General features: G+C 43.6%; 1 protein-coding gene across 4 annotated transcripts in view; it reads left to right on the forward strand.

Moving 5' to 3' along the window:
• The window catches only part of MTFR1 (mitochondrial fission regulator 1), a 93460-nt gene that overhangs the window by 44373 nt on the left and 30464 nt on the right, over positions 1–18623 (forward strand). For all 4 annotated transcript variants that reach the window (XM_077492792.1, XM_077492793.1, XM_077492794.1 and 1 more), the window contains one exon: positions 4528–4765. In XM_077492792.1, coding sequence (XP_077348918.1) covers positions 4528–4765 — 238 coding nt within the window. The remainder of the gene's footprint in view (positions 1–4527; positions 4766–18623) is intronic.

Here is an 18623-nt window from a genome sequence, read left to right on the forward strand (position 1 = left end):
ACTTGGTCAATCGTGGAGTTCAGCATAGGCAGATAGTTCAGTTCATATATCTTTTCTTCTGTAGATGCAATATTAACGCCCAAGTATTTAAGAGAATGAAGTTCCCACTGAAGTTGGTTTCCAAGGTTAACGGTTGTAACATTTACTTTAAAGCGGAAGGCCACCCTAAAAAATTAAAACTGCATAAAATTCTTCCTAAAAAGCTGAAGAAGAAAAAATTAAGAATTTTTTTTTTTTTTTTTTTTTAACTTACCAGAAATGGCTTTTGCTAGGCAGATTGTCCTAATCTGCCACTTCCTACACCGCGGTGATCTTTAGTCTTCTCCTCTTCGCATTGTCTTATGGGGAATGGGTGCACTGTGTTTTGGGAACTGTGTCCCAGAACACAGCCGGCCATTCACAAAGTGATGCGTGACTCGTGCATGCGCAGTAGGAAACGGGCAGTGAAGCCACAAGATTCCACTGCCTGTTTCCCTTAGTTAGGATGGCGGCGCTGGGAGCCGAGGCACGGGTCGGCATCAGGCGGCCGACATCGCGGGCACCCTGGACAGGTAAGTGTGCTGATTAAGTCAGCTACAGTGTTTGTAGCTGCCGACTTTAAAAAAAAAAAAAAATTTTCAGCTGGCCCACCACTTTAAAGTTGCTCTAGTTCGTGCAAAATGCTTGGAAAAGCTATAACTTTACATTATAGTACATTCACTTAAGAGTTTGCAGTAAGAGCTATAATAATTAGGTTAATTTTGTTCTTCTACGATACATTAACCCTTTCATGACAGCCTATTTCTGATATTTGGTGTTTACAAGTTAAAATCCGTATTTTTTTGCTAGAAAATTACTTGGAGCCCCCAAACATTATATATATATATATATATATATATATATATATATATATATATATATATATATATATATATATATATATATATTATAATTTTTAGCAGAGAAAATAAAATGGCGATTGTTGCAATATTTTATATCACACGGTCTTTCCTCCAGGATAACAGCCGAGCGGCTTTTAGCCGTATCGGTTATTATGTCTGGAAAGCCAAACGCCCACTCTAAACAGCGGTACCAGGATGATGCCTGCAGCTACGAGCACCATCCCAGTATAATTAGTTGTTTTGGAACACCTTTTCAGCTTGAATGCAAACGTCCAGGTTACAGTGTCTTGTTTTGCTATTTATAGCCACAACTGATCTGTGTGTCTAATACAGACCATTGTCACTATAAATTGCAAAACAATTCAGAAGAGAACTGATTTAAACATTTTCTGAAGTCATTCTAGCTCTCAAACCTGTTTGTGAAGAATCTAACATTAGCATATAAGCACCTAATATTGCTGTTTAATCATTTGTAAAGCATATCATTATCCCCTTCCCGCCGAGCGTACGCAGATGTGCGTACTCGGCTTCCGGGGGGTATGCCCGTCCCTGGTATCATCCCAGTACCATTTTTTTTTAGCGGGCGATTTGGCTATCCAGCCATAACAACCAAAGCGGCTAAAAGCCACCCGGCTGTTATGCCGGAGGAGCGGGAGGACACGTCCCCCCCCCGCCGCTGTTACCGGTGCTCCCACTCGATCGGGAGCACAGATTCAAGATCCGGCGCCTCTGGCTGCTGGGGAGGAACTGGAACGAAGCCGTGATCGGCTTCGTTCCAGTATCCTAATCGTAAACACGGAAGCGACGTCATGACGTCACTTCCCGTTTTACTCGGCTGCCAATGGCACCGGTTTTAAAAAAATATACGGTATTCAGAATCGCCGTTTTCGGCGATCTGAATACATTGAAGTGTAAAGGAGGGGTGGGGGGTCTTTTAGACCCCCGATCCCTCCATAAAGAGTACCTGTCACCACCTATTACTGTCACAAGGGATGTTTACATTCCTTGTGACAGCAATAAAAGTGATCAAATTTTTTTTTTTCTTTTTTTTTATTTAAACAATTTAGTAATTTTAATATATATAAAATAAATAATAAAAAAAAATTTAAAGCGCCCGCCGTCCCCGCAAGCTCGCGAAGCAAAGAAAACGCATACGGAAGTCGCGCCCGCATATGTAAAGGGTGTTCAAATCACACGTGAGGTATCGCCGCGATCGTCGGAGTGAGAGCAATAATTCTAGCACTAGACTTCCACTGTAACACAAACCTGGTAACCGTAAAAAAAAATTTTAAAGCGCCGCCTATTGATATTTAGGTACCGTACTTTGTCGTCAATCCACGAGTGCGTGCAATTATAAAGTGTGACATGTTTGGTATCTATTTACTTGGCGTAACATTATCTTTCACATTATGCAAAAAAATTGGGCTAATTTTACTGTATCGTTTTTTTTTTAATTCATGAAAGTGTCCCTTTTCAAAAAAGTTGCGTTTAAAACACAGCTGCGTGAATACCGTGTGACATAAAATATTGCAACAATCGCCGTTTTATTCTCAAGAGTCTCTGCTAAAAAAATATATATAATGTTTGGGGGTTCCAAGTAATTTTCTAGCAAACAATATGGATTTTAACTTGTAAACACCAAATGCCAAAAATAGGCTTAGTCATGAAAGGGTTAAATATTATACAGTACATTGCACAGGCTGGATGTTTATAGACCCTGGGTTATAGGCTGGTATCGTAGCCGTACCTGAACCCCACACCATGAGGACAGTATATAATGTTGCTTCGAGCACTGGATCCTGCATGGATGCTCACTTCTGCACTTGGTGCAGCGCTTGTAGTTAGCTACTGGGTGCCGTTCAGGCCCAGGGCTTGATCTACTCCTATGGAACCCAATCCCTGAAAACCTTTTCAGAGGTATGCCCACCATTGAGTGAAGACTGAACCCTATAGCAGATACCAGTGACATGTAAGATGGTCTCCCTGTTTATTGAGTAGTTACTGTAGCGCCCCACTATACTGCATAGTATGCGTTCCAAAATTTGGGAAACTAGAACGGTTTGAAACCTTCACATAACCGTGTAAATGTTTCAAACTTGGAGCTAAATTTCAAGCTCTCAGAATGAAGACTCAGGTGGATGACCAGGTGTTACTTTACTGCCACATAAAGTAATGGTCAAATGCAGCGCTGTTAAGGAAATATAGGTAAAGTGCTACAACCAATAAAAGACTGTATACAATAACCAAGTATCTGTATAAATATATACTGTGATAATCCAAATAAAGTATCTTTGTAAATATAAACAGTGATAATCAAAATATGAATGTAATTAAACAAGAATCATTATATATATATATATATATATATATATATATATATATATATATATATATATATATATATATATATATATATATATATATATATATAATATATATATATAATATATTGTGCAAAGAATATAAAGTCCCATCTGTACACAGAAAAGCCAAATAAGTGTTGTAAAAACTCAGTGGGTGGTGACACAAACTATCCACCATAATAGAAGCAATGGTGCAAAAAATAAAATACTATAAGTCCATGAAGAGTCCAAAGAGTGCTGTAGATACTGGAAAAACAAGGGATTTGTATGAAGATAACCACCACCTTATGGAATGAGGCTTACCGGAAGCGATGGACCCAACTAGGCTTATGCCCACTGAATCATTAAGGCTTAACGGTGTAATCACACCTGGGGATGTTATCTCCGAACTTCCATACACATCAGACGTTTGAATTAGACTCTTCCATATGTGGATTGTAAAGGGATCCGAAATATAATAGCCAGGTATACACTGAGTCTCTCCCAGGTTACATATACCAGAAAAGGAGGAAATGGAGCCACATAGTGTATTACCGTTATATAAAAAAAAAAGTTTATTCAATAAAAAAAAGTCCTATAGCCAAACAGGAAGTGAGAAGAAATCCCTGCAAATTAAGTGAATTTCTTGGGGACCCCAGGCCACCAGAACTAGTATTCCCACTGGACGAGTTGCCCTCTGTTTACTGTTCTGGGAACAACCCAAAATTTGGAATTTTTTTCTTTTGCTTTCATTGTTGATGATAAACAGAAGGTGAATCTCCTTAATGGGGGTACAGGTGTTCTAAAAAGTTTTCCCTGTAGTTTTACTTTAAGGTAAAGGTTATACAGTATTTTCAAACACACAGATTAATTCCTGTATAGTAAAACTGACAGACAGAAAATAGCCACTTATTTAATCTTTGACACCTTTTGCCAAAAATTACAGTGTACATAGAACAGTTGCATACATGACAAATATCTTCATTTCTTTTGCAGTGTGAGTAATTTTACATATGAAGTTTTATGTAAACTACATATTTTGGCGTACAGGACACGCGTACCTCCCCCTCTGCTCATGCTTCTGCTTTTTTTTAAAAAAAAACTGGAGTCCCACTTAGTGGGAAAGGTTATATAAGGGTGGAGGAGGTAGCAGCATAAAACTCTGGGTCTAGCAATACAAATCTTCCTGTGTTTTACTCCAAGATGCAGAGTTTACGGTTAAGTCAAAACTCTCTTTTACATTGAGTGTCCTATAAATTAACCCTCTCCCCTTCTTTTTTTTTTTTTCCCCAACAAATTCATAGGTTCTGTTCCTTCACCTTCTGCAGTACCTCTGCCCCCTCCTCCACCTCCTCCGCCTCTACCACCTCCACCTCCTGCTTTTCACAGAAGTATCTCTGCGATTGACCTCATTAAGGAGAGAAAGAACAAGAAGAGCAATGTAGAAACAGTGGTAGACAGCGCACCAAAGAAGCCAGAAATGCCAAGCATGTTGGATGTTCTAAAAGACATGAACCAAGTGAAGTTACGCTCTGTGAAAAGGTAACACGTGCTGATGACATTCTTTACTAGAGGAAGTACAACAGTCTACCTTTTCCTGTCTATGCCGCATTGATCCCTCCTACATGTACTTTAATATTTCTTTTCATACGTCACGGGACACAGAGCATAGTAGTTACTATGTGGGTTATAGGCCACCTTCAGATGATAGGCACTGCCACGCCCTAAGACAAGAAGTGCACTCCCTATATAACCCCTCCCACTACTGGGAGTACCGCAGTTTTTTCCGCCAGTTTCTAAGGTGTTGGTCACGAGTAAAGATGTGCTGTGCTGAGCTCCACTAGAGCAATCCTTGCTGGGGCTAGCCATGCTGACCGGATCCATTCAAAGTGTCCTTTTTTGGGACAAATTGAATGGCACCCGGGTATTCGAAGAAACTAGGTTTTGCCTGCAAATGCTTCTCTTTTTAGAGAGCTGGACCCTGGGATCAAGTACTTTTTGGTAGTAAGGCCATAAAGTTTTACTGGCAGGGTGCTTTTGCAGGTCCAGGATTGTGGGTTACCTCTAGGTTCTCCTGAAGGTTTAACGTGAAGATTGGGTCTGTTGGTTTACCACAGAAAACCCTGCCGCAGGAAAGTAAGTGGAGTTTTCAAAGAAATTTTTTTTGTATTTTCTTGAATGTCTCCTTTAAGAAAAATTATGTTGTCATGCCTATGTGTCACCACTGGGGGCTGTATTGAGCACTCACTGCTTCGTGCTGGAAACAGCGCTGTGTCAGGAGCCAAATACTGTCTCCTTTCCTCCGGCCAAAGCAGCAGATCCTCCGGTAAGCAAAAAGGGGGATTTGTCCCCCCCCGGTTGCCCCCCTATGCTGGGGTTCCTCCCTTGTGGGATAAAAGCTCCAGTCTATTTAAAAAAAAAAATAATTTGGGGGGGGAAAAAACCTGAAAAGGCAGTGGCCGTTCGGCACATCCAAGAAAGTCATCCTAAGAGTGATGTGGCCGGTCAGAGTGAGCCGTCAGGGGAGACTGTTGTTGCAGCAGCGCTGGACACTTCAGCCCCTATTTATCTCGCACAGGAGGTTTTTTTCTTCTACCATTTCTAGTTTGCAACAGAAAATTGATGCTATGATCACTTTCCGTAGTGGATCCAAGCGTAGCAGATCCCCCATCCAGTGCTCAGGACCATCATCCTGCGGTACAAGGGATCAGGAAGACAATATCTCCTCTTCTGAGGATCCTAATATAAAGGGTGTAGTCTCACAAGACAGTTTGTTTTTACACTCCCTTACTAAATTGGTTCGCTCAACCTTTTTGCTCCCTGTAGGTGCAGTCTATCGATGAGCCCACCTCTGGTTTGGGATCACTAAAGCCTCCCCCACCTGGGGATGCTTTTCCTATCCATTCATGGCTAAATAAAAGCTGATTTATTCTGAATGGGAACACCCGGATAAGCAGTTTTTTCCTCCAAAAAAGTTTTCAACTCTATGCTATGGAGGAGGAGTTCTATAAGAAATGGGGGTGGGGGGGGGGTTCCAGCAATCAATGCTGCAATCTCCTCTGTAAATAAAAATCTCACTTGTCCAGTAGACAATAGACAAATGTTAAAGGATCCGACAGATATAAATGTGGAAATTTATTTTTAAGAACAACATGTCTCTGGCAAGTTCAGTAGTACAGCCAGTTCATGCGGCAATTGGTGTGTCTCAGACCATAAAGGACCAGTTTATAGAGATACTTGGATTATTCCTGATCAGCAGGCCCAGCAATGGGCTGGTGTATTAGATGCACTATGTTTTATGGTGGATGCTATGAAGGATTCTATTATTCAAGCCCCACGGCTTATGCTAGGACTAGTGTATACACGCAGAGTCCTATGGTCGAAAAGTTGGTCAGGCAAAGCAACGTTTAAGAATCTCTTGGCCAGTTTCCCATTTCATGGTCAACGGTTGTTTTAGGGAAGATTTAGATGTATATATCCAAAGGGTTTCTAATGGGAAAAGTTCTTTTACCAGTAAAAAAAATGACCAGTTGTTTACCAGTAACTGGTTTTCTAGGAAATTTTCCAGGTGTGCCGTCCTGGAAGATGACTGGAGAAAGAAGTTTAAGCATTTCTCCTTTAAATGTGCATCTTCTCCAGTGCCAGGAGCATCTGTTTCTGCGGCAGCCTCCACCGTCAAGCTCAAGAGGAAGTCCCAGGGCCAAAAGAGGAATTTTTCAAGGAGGGGAATTTTTGGCATTGATATCAAGGATGCATATACCATGTGCCGATATTTCCCACTCATCAGAAATTTCTACGCTTAGAGGTAGAAAATTGTAATTTCTCCAGTCATATTCCAGGACGGCACACCTGAGATGACTGGTCTCATCTCACAGGAAACAATCAACATAGTTTTAAAGGCCCCACCCTTCCCTCTGTTATTGATTGTATTTCCCACAGGATGGCAGCAAAACCATTTTCTTTTTTTTTTTTTTTTTCTTTCTAGACCAAAAGTCTGGGACCGAGGTCTTCCCCCCCCCCCCCCCCCCCCCCCTGGCTGGGAGTCAGACCTAGAGCAGCCAGTGGTGACTGTGGGGTCTGATAGGGCTCTACCCTTTCCAAGGGGCTCTTCCCCCCCCCCCCCCCCTTTTTCTTGCTAAAAGAAAGCACCTTACATCCCACTCTCCCCTCCTACCTGACTGTGGTGAATGTCACGGAGGGGCCGCTTGAATATCCCCTATATCTGGGGAAGGGATCCTGGATGCTTATTGGCATATTTTTTCTGGCTCGCTGTGCATAGTGGAGCTACAGGATTTCCTGCTTGCCGGTGGTTCCGGTCTATACCAAATTGGCGGTGAGCAGAACGGTGAGCGTGTATGAAGGCGATAACGGGGGGTCCGCGGTCCTGAGCCCCCCAATCTTCCTGGAACGATCCTACCCGGAGGATGATCCATAGAAAGGATGGAGAAGCAGGATGGACTAGATCTGGCAGCATCAGAGGTCCCCACAGGGGGTGAGTGATCCGGCTGAGGAGGGGATAAGGGTGGCCCTATTTCCCTCATCCCCACAGGATACCCGATGGGTAAATGGCTAAAATGGCTTTTGTTTTTGTCATTCAGAGATTGAATACCCTGCCCAGGGGACAGCCAGTAGGTCTAAGCACAGACCACAGCAAACCTTTCTTCTTCAAATGCATCTATAAGTTAGCAGGCAAGGAGACAGCACAGGTTGTAAAGAAATGCCGGTCGCCTACAGTCTGAGATGCTAGCAACCCTCCAGTCCTTTAGGACTACAATCAAACGACAGGTAGAAGCTCCTTCCGGTAGGGAGAGCTTCCCCCTCACAGGAGTACCAGTTATACTGGGGGGTCCCAAGAACCAGCCCCCTACTACTCAGATGAGGAGGAGATACAAGACTCAGACCAGAGCTCTCGAGAGGAAGGTGAGGACTCTGACCAGGATAGCCAGGTGGAGGCTAGGCCTGGGGGGCACCTTTTCTCAGCCAAGGACATGGTGGGTCTCCTTAAGGCTATCTGTGCGTCTGAGGACATCCAGATGCCTTCCACCCAGGTTTCAGCTCAACGTAAGGTATATAGGGGACTGGGCAAGCTGCAAACTAAGTCTTTCCCCACCAATCCCTTAAGGATATAATCCTAAGGGAATGGAAGGCGCCTGTGCGCAAGCTGTTAAAACTTAAGACCTGGAAACGTAGATGCCCCTTTTAGGATGAGGGGGAAGAAAAATTCTTTAACGTCCCATGGTTGGATGCGTCTTAGGCACAAGTATCCAAAAGATTGGACCTCTCCTTTTGAGGACTCTAGCAACATCCAAGATCGGATAGATAAGAAATCTGAAACCTTGTTGCGTAGAGCCTGTTGCGCTAATGCGACAACTTTGGGTCCAGCATTGGCCTCCACCTGTGTTGCCAGAAACGCAGATGCATGGCTCAACAGGTTGATGGACCATGTCTCTTGTAAAAAAAAAAGTCAAAGGAACTAGTAGACTCCCTGGAGGTCATTGGGAGGGTGGTAGCTTTCTTGGCAGATGCGGCTGTGGAGACAGTAAGAACTGCTAAAACCTCCTTACACCCAAATGGGTGTAAGGAGGTTTTACTATCAAAACTGTTATGGCGGTACCAACTGACTGCGTTCAGTTAATCAGTGTTTCAAATCTTTCCATTTTGAATCATGTTTGATCTTTAATAAAATTTATTGTTGCGGAGGGACAAGGTCAGGCAGGTTAAGGACATGAACTCAGAAGATCCTGGGGGAAGCAGAGAAGAATATTCTTTCTGTCTCATCAGTACATATAAAAGGGTCCCTCAATCTTCAGGCAAATTTACCCAGCAGGCAGCCCATTCATCAGGGAGAGTGGGAACTAAATAAGGAAGTTTTATCTCTGGTAAGCCATTATTTTGGCAAACCAGAGATAGATTTGTTTGCTTGCCAGAAGAACACGGAAGTTTCAGAATTTCTTCTCTCACCAGGGAACAGGGTTCCTGGGGGGTGGATGCCTTAACCCAGAACTGGGATTTTGGCTTGGCGTACACATTTCCTCCCCTATTGTTCATTCCCTGGGTGTTACAGAAGGTGTCCCAGTTGCACGGATACCTCATTCTGGTTGCCGAAGCTGGCTTGGTTCCCCACCATGAGGAGATGGTCGATTGCTCCTCCGTTGTATCTCCCGGTCCGACGTAGTCTCCTCTGCCAGGGCCAACTTGTTCATCCTGACCCAGGTTTTCTTTCCCTGACTGCCTGTTTTTTGAGAGGGAAATCCTCAGGAGTAGGGGATGTTTGGGGAAGGTAATACACTTTTGCTTAGTAGAAAAACAGTCACTAGACAAATCTATGCAAAAGTCTGGAAGATCTTCTCCCGGTGGGCTCAGTCTAGGGAAGGCGCTTTCCAAACAGTCCCAACAGTTTTAGATTTCCTCCAAGATTGGGTGGACCAGGTTTTAACGGTCAGCACCCTTAGAGTTCAGGTGGCAGCCCTACCTGTGTTCTTTGACAGTAGATTAGCTCAGTACCCCCTTGTAAAAAGATTTTTGACCACCGGGGGAAAGGTTAACTCCCGGTAAGGACAATCGGGTTTCCACTGTGGGATTTGTCCCTGGTACTGGATGCCTTAATGAAATGGCCCTTTGAACCGGTGGTTCAAATTTAATTTAAATTTCTTTCCCTTAAGATGGTCTTCCTTCTGGCCATCACCACAGCCAGAAGGATTGGCGACCTACAAGCTCTGACTATTAAAGAGTCCTTTTTGTTGCTCCTGGAGGATAGGGTAATCCTCAGACAGGATCAGTTATATTTACCAAAAGTGACCTCTGGGTGTCGCAGGAGATTATTCTTCCATCATTTTGTCAGAACCACAAACATAAGGAAGACACATTTCACCTTTTTAGACATTTTGTTTTCTAGTCTATCTAGAGTGTCAGAAAGGTTAGGAGATCTAACCATCTACTAATTACTTTTTGTGGCCAGAGAAAAAGAGTCTTCAGCCCTCCAAACCAACGATAGACAGGTGGATCAAACAGACTATCTCAATAGCTTACAAGCATTCGGGTAGACCTGTCCCAGCCCACCTTAAGGCTCACTCCACTATATCTCTGGCGGCTTCCTGGGCAAAGATGGCAGGCACTTCGATTGATCAAATCTGCAAGGCAGCAACATGGACGAGCTATAATACCTTCCTGAGGCAGTACAGAGTGGAACTGTTGTTCCCTCAGGACTTGGCATTTGGCAGGAAGGTCCTACAGGCGGTGGTCCCACCCTAATGTAGGCCTGAACTTCTTGCTCATCGTCTCGGGTGTGCTGTCCTGGAAGATGACTGGAGAAAATGACCAGTAACGGGTTTTCTGGGAAATCTTCCAGGACGTCAGGCCTACATCCCTACCCTTAATTGTTGGTGATGTATCAATTCTTCACAGAATGTAACTTCTGCCACCAGTGTGGGTTTATACTTCCTCATAACTGAGGGAAGGGTGGGGCATTTTAAACTCGGTTGTGTTTCCTATCAGGTGAGACCCGTCATCTCAGGTGTTCCGTTCTGGAAGATTTCCCAGAAAACCGGTTACCGGTAAGTGTAACTGGTAATTTTTCAGCTTATGGGCTCTGCCATTCGGTCTAGCCAAGCCACCACGTTTTTTCACAAAGATCCTGGCACCTCCTTTAGCCAGAGTACGGGGTCAGGGTATAAAACTGTCCTAGCCTATCTAGATCTGCTTTTTAGTAGATCAGTCAGTCTCCGGGCTAAACCAAAGTTTAATCTCAGCTGTAAACTAGGCTGTAATTCCTAGGCTGGATTCTCAACCTAGAAAAATCCCCCTTAAAACCATCAAGAAGATTACAGTACTTGGGGCTGATCATAGATACCGTTCAAAAGAAGGTATTCTTACCCCAGGCAAGAGTCAGCTCCATAAAAGAACGGATTCAACTTGTCAAAACAAAGCGAAATCCTTCCATTCGGCTGTCCATGAAATTGTTAGGAAAGATGGTGACCTCTTTTGAGGCCGTCCCTTATACGCAGTTTCATTCAAGACTGCTACAAAACACCATTCTGTCAGCCTGGAACAAGAAGGTCCAGGTTTTGGACTTTCCAATGCACTTATCCCCTGAGGTGTGTCAGAGCCTCAATTGGTGGTTGATATCCAACAACCTCCAAAAGGGGAATCCTTTCTACCAGTATCCTGTAAAGTGGTAACAACGGATGCCAGCCTTCTAGTCCAGGGGAAGTGGTCCAAGTCAGAAAGGACCTTGTCCATCAACATTCTAGAAATTTGGGCAGTACGTCTGGCCCTACAGTCCTGAATGCTCAGACTATGGACTTGTCCTGTCAGGATTCAATCGGACAATGCCACGGCTGTGGACCGCATCAATCACCAGGAGGGCACGAGACATCGTGCAGCCAAAAATGAGGTGAATCATGTTCTAGCTTTGGCAGAAAGCAACGTTCCTTGCCTATCGGCGATTTTCATTGCAGGGATAGAAAATTGACAGGTGGACTAATTGAGTCGCCAACAGTTGTTTGTGTGAAAATGGTCCCTTCACCCCGACATTTTTTTTGTCAAAGATGGGGTGTTCCGGATGTGGATCTGTTTGCGTCCAAATTCAACAACAAAGTCGACAACTTTGTATCAAGGATCCACTAGTGTCCAGAACAGACGCCTTGGTCTTTCCATGGGATCAGTTTTCACTGATCTATGTGTTTCCTCGGGTTCTGCTGCTTCCGCGCCTTCTCCACAGGATCAAGCAGGAAAGAGGTGATTCTGGGGGCCCAAAAGATCATGGTTTGCCAAGATCATAAAGATGGCAGTAGGGGTCCCTTGGACCCTGCCGCTGTGGCCAGACCTTCTCGCACAAGGTCCGGTATTCCATCCTACCTTATAAACTCAAAATTTAACGGTTTGGCTATTGAAACCCACATTCTAAGGGGCCATGGGTTATCTCCTTCAGTAGTGTCTACTATGGTTAATGCTAGAAAGCCGGCCCCCAGAGCCATTTATTTTAGAGTCTTGAAGGCATATGTCTCCTGGTGTGGACTCCACACCAGATTCGCAAAACAATGTTTTGTTTTACTGCCAGAAGGTCCTATAAGAGGACAGGTGGCATCTAGGGGTGCACCGAATGGGGTTTTTTGGTGCCGAAACCGATAACGAAACAGCACCGATACGAAACATATTTAAAAAAATGTTTTTATACAGGAGATGGCCAGAGGCCGGGGACGTGGTGCAGGAGATGGCCAGAGGCCGGGGACGTGGTGCAGGAGATGGCCAGAGGCCGGGGACGTGGTGCAGGAGATGGCCAGAGGCCGGGGACGTGGTGCAGGAGATGGCCAGAGGCCGGGGACGTGGTGCAGGAGATGGCCAGAGGCCGGGGACGTGGTGCAGGAGATGGCCAGAGGCCGGGGACGTGGTGCAGGAGATGGCCAGAGGCCGGGGACGTGGTGCAGGAGATGGCCAGAGGCCGGGGACGTGGTGCAGGAGATGGCCAGAGGCCGGGGACGTGGTGCAGGAGATGCAATTGATACAATGCAGCCTCACCAGTGCCCGTCAGATGCAGCCAGCCAGTGTCCCTTATTGCAGCCACTGTCCCCCCATTGCAGCCAACCTGTGAAGAGAGGAGAGCCGCCTCCACCACCTGTTTGATCACAGCGCCGGGAACATCACAGCTTTCAGTTCAATAGCTGTGTGTTCCCGGCCGTGCGCCGTCACGTACAGCCCCTCCCCCTTGTCCGGGCACTTTGATAGACAGATCATCCGTCCAATCCTCCGCTGTGATCAAACGGGTGGTGGAGGCGGCTCTCCTGCACTATAGCATGATATAGCTTTTCATGATGGGTGGCACCGGGGGCGGAGCCCCGCCCCCTACCCAGACCATGCCCCATTTTCGGCTCCATTATCGGCCATTTTTCTCTTTCGGCAAATTGCCGAAGAGGGCATTTTCGGCCGATATGTTTCGGCGGCCGAAATGTCGGTGCATCCCTAGTGGCATCACAATCTACCATTTCCAGATGGATTAATCAAGTGATTGTTCAAGCTTAAGGTCTAAAGAAGAAAATTCCTCCTTTTCTTGTTAAAGCACACTCCACTGGGGCTGTTGGTGCCTCTTGGGCAGTGCATCACCAGGCCTCTCTGGCTCAGATCTGTAAGGCCGAAACTTGGTCTTCAGTTCATACATTTACCAGATTCTATCAAATCGATGTAAAAGGTCATGAGGATATTACCTTTGGGCGTAGTGTGCTGCAGTAGAAGTCCTCTAGCCTCTTAATGTCCTACCTTTTTTGTTGTCTTCCCTCCCTTCAGTTGCCATTGCTATGGGACATCCCACATAGTAACTACTATGGCTCTGTGTCCCCTGATGTATGAAAAGAAAACAGGATTTTTAATAAAACTTACCTGTAAAATCCTTTTCTTTTGAAGTACATCAGGGGACACAGGTCCCTCCCTTTGGTATACACATTTATTGCTTGACTACAAAACGGAGGCACTCCCAGTAGTGGGAGGGGTTATATAGGGAGTGGACTTCTTGTCTTAAGGCATGCCAGTGTCCATCACCTGAAGGTGGCCTATAACCCACATGGTAACTACTATGTCTCTGTGTCCCCTGATGTACTTCAAAGAAAATGATTTTACAGGTAAGCGGTTTTAAAAATCCTGTTTTTTTATAGTCGGTGTCTGCAGAGGGATTAGGTAAATATGTAAAAGGGCTTTATCTCAGTTTTCCTCTTTCCATCTTCTGATCAGTTATGTAAAATTCTGGAAGTTGTGAATAACTCAAAGTAGATTATGTAAACGTGCATATTCTGTCAGAAGATGGAGTAAAATCTATTTTGTATAGGTCACAGTTTTGGTCTGGAGTCTTTTTATGACTGACTCCTTCCTTTTTTGTTTTGGGTTTTGTTTTTAAGCAGTTTAGGCTTTTCTTCTCTCGCTGTTGAATCAATGGTACGGTGCTGGATTGTCAGGTATCTTATCCTTTGCGTTCTCTGTTTGACTTCATTAAATTTTTATTCAAGGCCTCTTGCTCTCCAAGGCTGAAGTTGTTTTGCTTTGAATAAATAGCCTTTCTGGAAGTAAACCTGTCTAGAAATATTACCTGGTAAACATTTTGTGATTTAGAAATCTTCCACTGAAACAAACCATGTATATAGTGTTGGAAACATACAGGTGCATCTCAAAAAAATTAGAATATCATCAAAAAGTTATTTTTTTTTTTTTTGTTTTTTTTTTCAGTAATTCAATTCAAAAGTGAAACTCCTATAATTTTTATAGTTGTGTTTAAACACAGGGTGATATATTTCAAGCATTTATTTTTTCAATGTTGATGATTATGGCTTACAGCTAGGGAAAACCCAAAATTCGGTATCTCAGAAAATTAGAATATTACATAAGACCAATAAGAAAAGGATTTGTAATACAGAAATGCAGGCTTACTGACAAGTGTGTCCATGTACAGTATACCGTATAAGCCGAGATTTTCAGCCCTTCTTTTTTAGGCTGAAAGTGCCCCCTTCGGCTTATACTCGAGTCACTGGCGTCTGCCTACCTGATCAGGCATGTCATGTAGACAGACGGTGGCCAGCGTGTCATAAAAACATACAGTGGCCATTCCAGTATTTAAAAGCCGCGCCTCCTCCTCGTCTGATAGGCAGAACACTCAATTTCCCAGCAGTCAGTTTTCAGCCTATCACGGACATCCCCTCATCCTCATACCTCAGACGAGGATGAGCGGATGTCCGTGATGGGCTGAAAACTGACTGCAGGGAAATTGAGTGTTCTGCCTATCACAGACGAAGAGGAGGCGTGGCTTTTGAATACTGGAAAGGCCGCCGTATGTTTTTATGACACGCTGATCGGTGGCTGCAGATGGGCACACGGAGGCATGCACAGGACACAAAGGATGAAGATTAGCACAGGTAGGCTGCAATGGACACAGGGAGGTATACACAGGAAACAGTGAGGTAGGCAGATCTGCACAGGACACAGGGAGGCATGCAGCTGCAGATGGGCATTGTTGACCCTCTTTGCCACTTACAGTAGCTGCTGCATTTCCCACCCCCAGCTTATACTCGAGTCAATAAGTTTTCCCAGTTTTTTGTGGTAAATTAAGGGGCTTGGCTTATATTCGGATCGACCTATACTCGAGTATATACGGTAGTATGCGCTCAATACTTGGTCGGGGCTCCTTTTGCATGAATTGCTGCATCAATGTGTTGTGGCATGGAGGTGATCAGCCTGTGGCACTGCTGAGGTGGTATGAAAGCTCAGGTTACTTTGATAGTGGCTTTCAGCTCATCTGCATTGCTGGATCTGGTATATCTCCTCTTCCTCTTGACCATACCCCACAGATTCTCTATGTAGTTTAGGTCAGGAAAGTTTGCTGGCCAATCAAGCACAGTAACACTATGATCATTAAGTCAGGTATTGGTATTTTTGCCAGTGTGGACAGGTGCCAAGTCCTGCTGGAAAATCAGCTTTTCCATTAAGCCGGTCAGCAGAGGGAAGTATGAAGTGCTCTTGAATTTTCTTGTAGAGGGCTGCTCTAACTGGACTTGATAAAACAGTGGACCAACACCAGTAGATGACATGGCTCCCCAAATCACTGACTGTGGAAGCTTCATACTGGACCTTGTGCAACTTGGATTCTGTGCCTCTCCACTCTCCCTCCAGACTGTGGGACCTTGATTTCCAAATGAAATTTAACATTTTCCACAGCCCATGATGATTTGGGGAACAGTGTCATCTGCTGGTGTTGGTCCACTGTGTTTTATCAAGTCCAAAGTCAGTGCAGCCCTCTAGCAGGTGATTTTAGAGCACTTCGTGCTTCCCTCTGCTGACCAGCTTTATGTCCAAACTGCCAAAAGTACCAATACCTGGTTTATTGATCATAGTGTCACTACTTGATTGGCCAGCAAACTCGCCTGACCAAAACCCCTTGATAGAGAATCTGTGTGGTATCTTCAAGAGGAAGATGAGACTCCAGACCCAACAATGCAGAGGAGCTCAAGGCCACTATCAAAGCAACCTGGGCTTAAATAACCCCTCAGCGGTGCCATGGACTGATCGCCTTCATGCTACACTGCATTGATACAGTAATTCATGCAAAAGGAGCCCTGACCAAGTACTGAGTGCATACTATACTGTACATGGACATACTTTTCAGTAAGCCAACTTTTTTTTTTTTTTTTTTTTTATTGGTCTTGTGTAGTAATCTTAATTTTCTGAGATACTGTATTGTGGGTTTTCACTAGCTATAAGACATCAAAATTAATAGAAAAATGCTGGAAATGTACCACTCTGTGTGTAACACATTTATATAAAACAAGTTTCACTGTTTGAATTGAATCACTGAAATTAACTTTTTGATATATTTATGATTTTTTGAGATGCATCTGTATTTGATTCAATCAAACAAAATAATTAGAAAGATATTTTATATTTGCTTCCAGAAATGACGGTTTGTTTATAGTGGTGTGCTCTGTCTGCTTCTTTTTTAATTTAATAAAATAAATTGCATAGTTTGCTGAAAACTGTGTATAACAGTGTGCAGAGTGTTCCTTCAGAATTTTGTAGTGCTTCTTCTATTGCATCCAGCTAGAGTTGCACGATCCTGACTAAAATGAGAATCTCAGTTTTTTTTTTTTGCTTAGAATATAGATCATGATTCTCGTGGCATTTTCGAAGTGTATTTTTTTTTCTTCTTCCGCGTTCAGGAGAGGGAGGTTGAAGCCCCCCTAACCGCAGCAGCTCCTAAACGCTGGTAAAAGCCTATGTGTACGTGGACAACAAAAAAAAATCAGTTTAAAAGACCGCTGGGCAAATACAGTGTGACGTAAAATATTGCAACAATTGCCATTTTATTCCCTAGGGTCTCTGCTAAAATATATATAATGTTTGGGGGTTCCAAGCAATTTTCTAGCAAAAAAAATTGATTTTACCTTGAAGTGTCATAAAAAGATTTAGACTTTGAGTGTTTAAACCTCCTGCATTTACACTTGTTGAAGACTTGGCAGACTGCCTGGATTTTTTTCTTTACAAACTGACTTGTATCCGTTGGATCTTGGAAGCTTAGTTAAAGTGTTTCATATTAAAAACTTGACAGACTGCCTGGATGTTTTTTTGTTTTTTTTGACAGCTGAGAGAGCAGATGAGTCTCTCCACTTGTTATATGAAAGAATTGGCAAACTCTGCAATAGCAATCATTGGAGGGGCTGAATCGGGATTTTCTAACAATTAATTGTGCAGCTCTACATCCAGCGTGATAAAGAACATTGTTGCTACTCCAGAAGTGTTTTTCATCTTTCAAAATTGTTCAATATTTGTAAATGAAGAAATACTGTAGTCGGACCATTTATTTTGACCAGTGTAAGACCAGGCCTATTTTTCAAACTTGTTTACAAGTACATTTTTTTTATTTTTTGCTAGAAAATGACTTGGCGGTCGTTGCAATAATTTGTCACACTGTATTTGAGCTGTATTTGAGCAGTGGTCTTATAAGTGTACTTTTTTTTTTTTTTTGTTACTGTAAAGTTGGCCCCAATTTTTGTTTAATATTGTGAAAGATAATGTTGCGTAGAATTAATTGATACCCAACATGTTGCGTTTTAAAGTTAGATGGCACCCACTCGTGGAATAGCGACACTTTTTTACTCTTGAAAGAATCTCCATATGCGACGTTTAACCACTTGCCGACCAGCGCACGACGATGTTTGTCGACAGAATGGCACGGGCAGGCAAATGGGCGTACATGTACGTCCCTTTAAATTTGCCGCCCTGCCATCGGGAGCGTGGCGGCGCCCTCCCGTGCTGGTCGGGACCCCCGTGAGTCCGGTCGCGGGACTCGATCGCCGCGGGCATCCCCGCGATCGTCTCACGGAGCGGCTGAATGGAGAAGTGCCGTTTGTAAACAACATTTCTCCATTCTGCCTAGCAACTAGTGACGCTGATCTCTGCTCCATGTGATTGGAGCAGAGATCAGTGTTCACTAAATGAAAGCCCAACCCCCCCACAATTAGTAACACACCCCTAGGAACACTTAACCCCTACACTGCCACCCACTGGTTAACCCCTTCACTGCCAGTGTCATTTACACAGGAATCACTGCATTTATATAGCAGTGATTACTGTATAAATGACAATGGTCCCAAAAATGTGTCAAATGTCTGATGGGTCCCCCACAATGTCGCAGTCACAATAAAAATCGCTGATCGCCGCCATTACTAGTAAAAAAAAAAAATAATAAAAAATTATTAATAAAAATGCTATAAAACTATCCCTATTTTGTAAACGCTATAACTTTTGCGCAAACCGATCAATAATCGCTTATTGCGATTTTTTTTTTTTTTTTCTTTTTTTTTTTTTTTTTTTTTTTTACCAAAAATATCTAGAATACGTATCGGCCTAAACTGAGGGAAAAAATGTTTTT

This window comes from Lithobates pipiens, unplaced genomic scaffold (assembly GCF_037356315.1).
Source record: "Lithobates pipiens isolate NorthernLeopardFrog02 unplaced genomic scaffold, aLitPip1_a1.2 Scaffold_19, whole genome shotgun sequence".
NCBI classification, from domain to species: domain Eukaryota; kingdom Metazoa; phylum Chordata; class Amphibia; order Anura; family Ranidae; genus Lithobates; species Lithobates pipiens.